This window comes from Galeopterus variegatus, unplaced genomic scaffold (assembly GCF_000696425.1).
Source record: "Galeopterus variegatus unplaced genomic scaffold, G_variegatus-3.0.2 Scaffold4805, whole genome shotgun sequence".
Lineage (NCBI taxonomy): Eukaryota > Metazoa > Chordata > Mammalia > Dermoptera > Cynocephalidae > Galeopterus > Galeopterus variegatus.
The window spans coordinates 74,702-83,525 of record NW_007730916.1 but is presented as its reverse complement, the minus strand read 5'-3'; the positions used below and the strand labels follow the sequence as shown (position 1 = coordinate 83,525).

At 37.4% G+C, this 8,824-nt stretch overlaps 1 protein-coding gene across 2 annotated transcripts in view; it reads left to right on the top strand.

The window, feature by feature from the left end:
• The window catches only part of MPDZ (multiple PDZ domain protein), a 95,748-nt gene that overhangs the window by 76,443 nt on the left and 10,481 nt on the right, over positions 1-8,824 (top strand). For both annotated transcript variants that reach the window (XM_008588410.1, XM_008588411.1), the window contains 6 exons: positions 1,476-1,568; positions 1,656-1,730; positions 2,915-3,089; positions 5,069-5,214; positions 6,215-6,298; positions 6,457-6,650. In XM_008588410.1, coding sequence (XP_008586632.1) covers positions 1,476-1,568; positions 1,656-1,730; positions 2,915-3,089; positions 5,069-5,214; positions 6,215-6,298; positions 6,457-6,650 — 767 coding nt within the window. The remainder of the gene's footprint in view (positions 1-1,475; positions 1,569-1,655; positions 1,731-2,914; positions 3,090-5,068; positions 5,215-6,214; positions 6,299-6,456; positions 6,651-8,824) is intronic.

Genomic DNA, 8,824 nt, shown 5'->3' with positions numbered 1-8,824 from the left:
TGCCGGTCCTGGTCTGGTACGGGGGCGACACTGAGGGTTGCAGTCCGTTGCCGGACATGAAAAAAGACAAAAAGGAAAAAAAAAAAAAATCATCACCCAAAACATGGGAGGAAGAGAAGAAATTAGGGGGGCAAAGAGAGGAGGGGGAGTGAGTTGTTAGGAACATTGAGGGGTGGGGAGGTGGATATTTTTATGAACGTCTACCAGTCTTTACAAAGGGGTAAGCTGGGAATGGGTTTTAGGTAAATAGTCAGCAAATGCCAACTGTGCCAATAAAGTACTTTCTGACTAACTTAAGTGGCAGCTATTATTATTTTTCCATTTTTTTAGATAGGAAAATTTAGACTTTTTACATAAGAAATTGAGGTTTGGAGCTATCAAGTGGCATATCCATATTTCTACAGCTAGGAAGAAGGTAAATTAGAACCCAGTAAGCTCATCCTGAAGGTGCTCTTTCTTGTACATGTGACTGAGTGCCTCAAAGGAAAGAGGTGATGGAGAGAGGTGCACAGTGCGATAGTCTGAAACTCATCAGGTGTTAACAGTCTGCCTCTGAAAACTGACAAGTTGATCATCTTTAAACTGATGGACAAGAATGTATGCTGGCAAGCTTGGCTCTTGCATGTATATTTCAGAGAAACCATGACAAGATTCCCTTTTCTGTAGTTTGCTTTTTGTGACTTTTCCCGGGGTGAAAACTATAATGAAAAAGGTTTTGAGCTCTGGCCAGAATGAAAATGTTTAAAACTCTGTTTTAATTTTACTAAAGTCAACATTACAGAAAGATAAAAGCCAATATTATTGAATATTTGATTTTGATAAAAGAAAAATGTGGGAAATATAGACAATGTAGGTGTAGCTCTCTGGCCTTGCCAGGTTTTTAGTTCATGTCTTGGGACTCAGAGGCATTTTCACTCAGCAGCAAATCGAAATGTTATTCTCTGGAGAAACTGCTCTGGGTGTTGAGGCTCCAAAACAATAGAGCACACAACAGTAATTGTAGTCTGTCTGCTAAAGGAAGAAGGGTGGTCTTAAAGAATGAAGGGGCCAGACTTGATTATTATTTCTAAGCTACAGTCCAGAAAGAGAGGAGACAGGAGGATGCTTTGGTTGATTTTGAGTGACTTATTCAGTCAGCCAGTGGCACAAGACTAAATTTGTAAATGTTGAATGTTTTGATTGAATTATTAAATGCATTTTTGCTGCCTGGATATTTTGCTAAGTTTACTAAAGATGCCTGATATATGGAAGGAGTGAAAACATTTGAATGTTTAATGGAGAATTTATTCCCTTTAGAAAAATTTGCAAATTTGTTTAAGAAGAGATTTGTAATAATGGACTTTAAAAGAGGTTTAATTGCATATGTATCCCTTGGGTAAAAGATGATGTTCGGGAGTTATGGTTACATACCTTTCCATTTGGACAAAATTAATCTGTTTCAAGTCTTCTAAGTGTTCTTCTTTTGACTTCTCTAGGATCAAGGGGGTCTGGGCATTGCTATTAGCGAAGAAGATACGCTCAGTGGAGTCATCATAAAGAGTTTAACAGAACATGGAGTAGCAGCCAAGGTGAGGCTTTACCTTTCTCTCATAAAGAGGTGGAAGAGGTGGGAATTATTTCTGGAAAGTCACTCAGTCTTCCATATTTCAATTAAGGATGGACGACTCAAAGTTGGAGATCAGATCTTGGCTGTGGATGATGAAGTTGTTGTTGGTTATCCTGTTGAAAAGGTACTTTTCCAAAGTACATGGTACTATAAACTCCTCCTTGGGCATGGCTAACGTGTGCATTTGTGTGCGGTCATAGGAAATTAGGGTTATGTAGCCACATTAGACATATTCCTAAGGAAAAGAAGAGATTATTCAGAAGTTCCTCAGTTTCTCTTTTCTATTTTCCAATCAAGGTGATGTTAAGGTATTTTCTGTTGTGTGGTAAATTGCTCAGTATTCACTGGGCATTTTTGATAAATATCATTTCCATTTTCCCTTAAGAAAACTTGAAACTCCTAAACAATGGCTAACTTCGTGTTATGACCAGAGTAATATTTTTTAATGAATGTTTACTCCCATAAATATCTACTCTGTATATTGCTTTATAGACAAATTTTAAGACTCAGCCATTAAATGTATAACTATTATTGGAGTTAAACGGTTCTTTATACCTGAGTTTCTTTATATCTGAGTTTCTTCCTCCTCAAAAGTGATTATAATACTTAGTTGGAGTCTCACTTGAGGCCTCCTTTCATATATAAGTGTCAGGAAAAAACTTAGTTTCCGCTGAGATGGGGTTTTCTTTTTCTTCGTTACAGTGAGGGAGAACCATGTAATTGACCTTATTTATATTTCTACATTGGCCAGCAAGAAGCTGAAATGCATTTTTTAGAAATGCAGTTTTAATAATTATATAGGTTGGCTGCTGTAACCCATAAATCTGTTTTAACTTTCTGTTTGCTTTGATTTTTCCATTGCAGTTTTCCCATCCTGCTGTTAACATATGTGTTTCTATTTTATTAAAAGTGTTTGTGTAAGCTGCTTCAGATTCTCTGTAGAATCAGTAAGTGGGGAAAATACCCCATGATCTTCTAAGGTTGTGGGGATACAGAAAAATAGACGATAGTAATTAGAAGTGTACAAAGTTCAAAGCACTGTTCTTGTGTAAGGAAGAATCTGGTCATAACTAGACTTACAGTAGAAATTAACTGTGGCCTTAATCTACATCAGACATGTGGAGAACCTGGAGAGAAACTAGAACCATTTCTTTCTTGGCCCCTTAAATTCTGACAAGGAAATAATTTGCCTGTCTCTTCTCCAGATTATATATAGAATTAGATTCCATCAATAATGGTGACTTATTTGCATAAGTCTATTAATTTGCCTTTGAATTTTGTTTCCCCTCCACACCAACACCTTGCCAGTTTATTAGCCTTCTGAAGACAGCAAAGACGACCGTAAAACTGACCGTTCATGCTGAGAATCCAGATTCCCAGGCTGCTCCTTCAGCAGCTGGTGCAGCCAATGGAGAGAAAAAGAACAGCTCTCAGTCTCTGATGTTTCCACCGTCTGGCTCCCCAGAACCGGAGCCCATCCGAAGTAAGAACTGGGCCAGTGAGAGTCCGTCCTGCTCATATGGTGTTGGCATGCTCGGACTCAGTGGGAGGTCCCTACTTGGGAGCTAGCTGCCTGCCTGCAGCTCACTGTTTGAAAGGCCATAGTTAGGGAGCCTTTTGATAACAAGATGGTATAAAGAGAGTGGCTCCTGCAAAAAGAGTACTGGACAGTTAGGCAGGCAATCTGTGTGCTTTACCTAGCCTTGGGGCCTTAGGAAACCCACTCACCCACTCCAAAGTCTCAGCTTCTTCATCTCTAAAACAAGGAAGTGGTACTCTTTGCTCTCCAAGAATCTTTTTCTGAGGGTACCTGTGATTCCAGGTATCTAACTAATGAATTAGATATATTATTTTGTAGATTATTTTTTATACTGGGAGAGTAATTTAACTTCTATAAGTCTCAGTTTTTTTAATCTGTAGAATGGATGAATAATGATCCTGTTTCACAGATAGGATCAATACAGCCTGCCACTACAAGAAACTCTTAAAAATGCTAGTCATTGCAACATTATACATAGTAGATCCGAGTTGTATGGTTCGGGTATTATAGTAGATTCTGTCAAAGTAGATGACATGGATGTATGTGAACCATGGAGTGACACTTTAGTGTATGTATCATTAAACTGCCTGTCTAGTATATGGAGGCAAATCATTTATTTGAGTTACTTTGTGAGAAAAATCACACAAGTATACAGTAAAACAATAAATTTCAAGCTCTGCAGTATTAAGACATTTTTAAAAATTACTTAAACACATTGGCTTTTTCTGCATCTGGGAGGGGAAAAATAAATCTCTTTTGGACTCCAAATTGAAACACTCAGTTCTTTTGACAGGTTTTTAAAGAAACACTAGATTTAAACATTTGTAATATAATTGGACAAAAAAGTCTTAAAGCAATGCATCTCTGATGAAAGTAATCCTTTATTTAGAAAGACTGGATAATTCACTGAAGTGTTAAAGGATTTTGTGGAAATGTTCTCATTTTTCAATTTTATGTTGATCTCTAAATAGCATTGTCTGTAAAAAAAAAATGAAATGCTAAATGAAAACTTAACATAAAAGAAAATATCCTACACCTGTTCTTACCATTTCAGGAGCATAAAAATAGTCTGTTTCTGATTTCCTAAAAGGAGAACATCTTGTGTAAAGCATACGCTACTCTACCAAGTGTCCTAGCTTTTCCCAAAACATGCTATTTGCTGTATACTCTTTGTTGTATCATAAAACATATGATACGATATGAAGACTATCATAAAACAAAGTGTGAAATTATATTCTCCTTGTTTTCTCATAATCTGCTCCTACCTATTCAGCTCTGAGAGTGTATGCACCAGGATTTGATATCTGAATTTGTACAAATCAAATGAGACCCCAGGGGAAAAGCTACAAAGGATGCATACATGCCCTGAGTCAAAGAAGAAATGCTCTAGGATAAGAAGAAAAGGAAAACAAAAACATGTAACACCCTGAAAAGCCGGCACCATGACCAAAATTATTGATGTGTTTTGTGGTCTTCCCTGAGTGCGCTTCTAGGTCACTGCCACATATCTCCCTCTGAGTTTTATAAATCTTTATTTCATAAGAAGTGTGTTTGGCTCCAGTGAAATGTAGAAGATCAGAGTGAAACTAGAGGTTCAGCTCAACTCTGTTCTCCTTCCTTGACAGCCTATCCTTTATATCTCAGGCAATTTAAAAAAATACGGAATAGTACTGAAGATAATTAAACAGGAAATTTTATGCCCACTACCCTAAATCAACAATGATGATTTAATCATATTTGTTTGATATCTTTTAATATAAGATAACTAGAAGATTAAGATAAATTTGAAGTCTTCTTTTTCCCCAGCCTTGGGCCTGTTTCCCTGCTCCATTTCTCAAAAGCAATCAGTGTGGTTTGTTAGAAGTATGTGCCTTCTAATCACTTTTTATGTGTATTTCATTTTATTTTCAACTTATTTTTAGGTACAAGCAGGTCTTCAACACCAGCGATCTTTGCTTCTGATCCTGCAACCTGCCCCATTATTCCTGGCTGTGAAACAACAATTGAGATTTCCAAAGGGCGAACAGGGCTGGGCCTGAGCATCGTTGGGGGGTCCGACACGCTGCTGGTGAGTCCCCACCCAGAGGGGCTGCAGCTACACAGACAGCGCTGGCTTCAGCCAGTCCTGATGACCATTATCAGGGACATTTCTATCAGTTTTATTAAATGAAATATAAAGACTAAAGAAAACATATCATTCATTTTTATTTTAATTTATATGGCAAACATTCAATTGGGTACTGAGATTTTCACTTTTAGGAAGCCAATACTGACTCAATAAGATACTGTTACACTTGTGAGAGGTGACCTTTAGTTTCAAAATGTTTCTATCAGTTAACTAGTCTATGCCATATTTTAATTTCCTTTTTACTGATATTTAGGTTGGGTTAGACCCATATTAAGAGAGGTCTGAAAAACTGGATTCTTAGTAGACAAAATTTCCTAACTGTCAAGTCCTTTTTACTGATATTTAGGTTGGGTTAGACCCATATTAAGAGAGGTCTGAAAAACTGGATACTTAGTAGACAAAATTTCCTAACTGTCAAGAATACTTTTTTTTTTTTTCCTTTTTGTCTTTTTTTACTGACCGGTAACGGGATCGCAACCCTCGGTGTCGCGCCTGCACCACGCTCAGCCAGTGAGTGGGAACCGGTCTCCACATGGGATCCGAACCCTCGGTGGGAGCGCCGCCGCGCTCCCAAGCGGCGCACTCTCCAGTGTGCCACCGGGCTGGCCCTGTCAAGAATACTTTAAAAATTATTTCATATATGCATAGGAAAGGTGATATGTCTTTAGTATACATGTGTATGTATGATTTATATATTTTAGCACCTTTTTTAAACCTTCCTACCATTAGAAAAAAAAAGTATAAGCTTCTTTGAGACTTTTGGCAAAAATTGTGTTTTTATACTTTTCCTCGAATTATGATATGTTAATCACATATGGATCTAGTACATGCATAACCCTATTGCTTTCTATAAATGTACAGTGTGTTTGGACTCCATTTCTGCTCACGGTCCCTAGGAAGGATGGGATAAAGCGTGGGTATGTTTTGTTTGGACCCTTAGGGTGCGATTATTATCCATGAGGTCTATGAAGAAGGAGCAGCATGTAAAGATGGAAGACTCTGGGCTGGAGATCAGATTTTAGAGGTACAGAACGCTTGTTTTTGACCTTCAAAAATAACAGAGAAAAGGCAGTCAGGGGGAGGGGTGTTTCTTTCTCTCTCTCCCCTCCTCCCCCACCCTTTCTTTCTTCACTGCACTTAATTCATCTGGTTCCTCACAGTCAGTGTCCCATTTCTGTATAGGTGAATGGAATTGACTTGAGAAAAGCCACACATGATGAAGCAATAAATGTCCTGAGACAGACACCGCAGAGAGTGCGCCTGACGCTCTACAGAGATGAGACCCCATACAAAGAGGAGGATGTGTGTGACACTCTCACCATTGAGCTACAGAAGAAGCCGGGAAAGGGCCTGGGATTGAGTATTGTTGGTAAAAGGTGTGACAGAGGAGGAAAAACCCAATGACTTTTTGGAAATGATTGAACTTAAATTATTTTAAAGAGTAATGGCAGGGGTAGAATCTTTATTAATGGCTAGTGTTCTGTACATAACTGTTGTTAGCCTACTCACTAAGGGATGATAAAAAGGTGTTGGTTTAAAATTTTTTTTTAATTGAAACATAATTGATTATACATATTTGTGGGGTACAGAGTTGACTATCAGTATTTTTGTCTAATGTGTGATGATCAAATCAGGATGGTTGGCATATGGTCTTAAATTTTAAAGTCAGTTATTAGGGGATTTTGATGGCACTCAACAAAAAGCCATTTGGTGCCTGTGTCTGTGTGTGTGTGTGTATATATATATATGTGTATAATATATATATATATATTATTTATTTATTTATTTGAGTTTCTGCTATGTGGCAGGAAATACATTAGGCTCTAGGAGCAAAGTTATTTAAGACATGGTTCCTAAATTCATGGTCTGGTGAACAAGAATTAAATATATTCATGCAACAATGCAGTCTATTGATGAGTGACTGAGATGCATTGCAGGGGAGCCATGCGTAGCAAAGGAGAAAGGGACCAAGTGACCCTATTTAAGGGAAGTGGATTAGGGAAAACTTCCAAGAAAAGAGGTACCTGAGCTGAGGTTAAAAGTGATCGATGGTAGTTGGTCTATTAAAGGGGAGTGGAGGGTATTCTAGAGAGAAGGATCAGCATTGACAAGAGTATGCCATCAGCAGGGGACAGAAAGCATGGGGCAAGGGGCTGGATAGTGACAGATTAGTGAATGTACATAAACTCAGTTCCTAATTTATTTCAATATGTATATATGTGTACATTTAAGCCATATTTATATAAAAGTAATATTCATAACAATATATAATCCAGCAAATTCCATAAGTCTTTCATCAGTTTGGATCTGATCCTCAGAATATACCAGATAGTTAAATAAATGAAGTCAGCCTTCAGTAATAAGTGACTCTGTAGTCTGCAGAGGTCCTAAGTTAGTGTTACCATTTTTCAGGCCTCAGAGATCCACAATTTCAAAGCAGCTTATTTTTTACAGTGATCCAAAAATCTGTGAAATTGTGACCTTCATGTCAGAATGCCCTTCTTTGGAAATAGGCATTCTTCAGAATGCCCAAACTAGCACCACGCTTACCTGGTACTGCACCAGTGTTTCTGTGTGGGAAGAAAAGGATATTTATACCAGTTTATTTTTTTCAGAGACAAGGACTCATTTTTTTTTTTTTAGCACATAGAAAGAATGTAGCATATTATTTGAACTCAGTGCAAATATGTCTGAAAAATTAGGCATCCCTTTTGGAATACACTATCAGTAGTCTAGCTCTTGTGAAATATGATATATTTAACATTTATTTGGGGTGCCAGATTATCACACTTGTGGGTTCACCAGGTCACTATAAAATCTTCCTTTAAGGTGTCCTAAACCATTTGCCTTGGGAAGATTATCAGAAGACCATCTAATCCAACCCCCTTGTTTTGAAGATGAGAAGCAAAGAACCAGATGGTGAAATGGCTTGTTTGAGATCACGTCCTTGGCAAGAACAAGCAGTGCAATTCTGCTCTCCTTGTACATTTCTATGTGCGATTTTCTTTGTATCATAGCAAGAAGTGTCTTTGTTTTTTACAGTTTTGTGAAAGAAAAGATTGGAATAAGATTAGTGTTTGTTCATTTTGCATAAATTTGTCTTGCGTGAAAGTTAGATCCGTAATGATTTAAAATAAAAGGCACTGCTGCATTGGTACTTAAGTTTTAAGTAATGAGTGGTTTTAGTTTGGGATATAAAATATTTGTTATTTATTTTCAACAATGTTAATGATGTTGATGATAATAGCTTCATATTTATGGAACCACAAGTCAATGTCCATTGAAAGCTTTGTCATGGTGTGGAAAAGAACCATAGATTTAGTACCCAGGGACTAACTCTTAAGTCTCATTTTTGCCATTTACTAGCTCTGTGACCCATAAAATGAGAACAGTAGCATCCACTTCTTCTCATGGTATATAATTGATGAAGAATAAATATGTTTGAGAAAGATCCTTTTGATCTATGAAATACTATAAGACATCGGCTATTTATTACAAAATATAATTAATGTTGCCCCACTGTGGCTCAAAACAGTTAAACTTTTTTTTT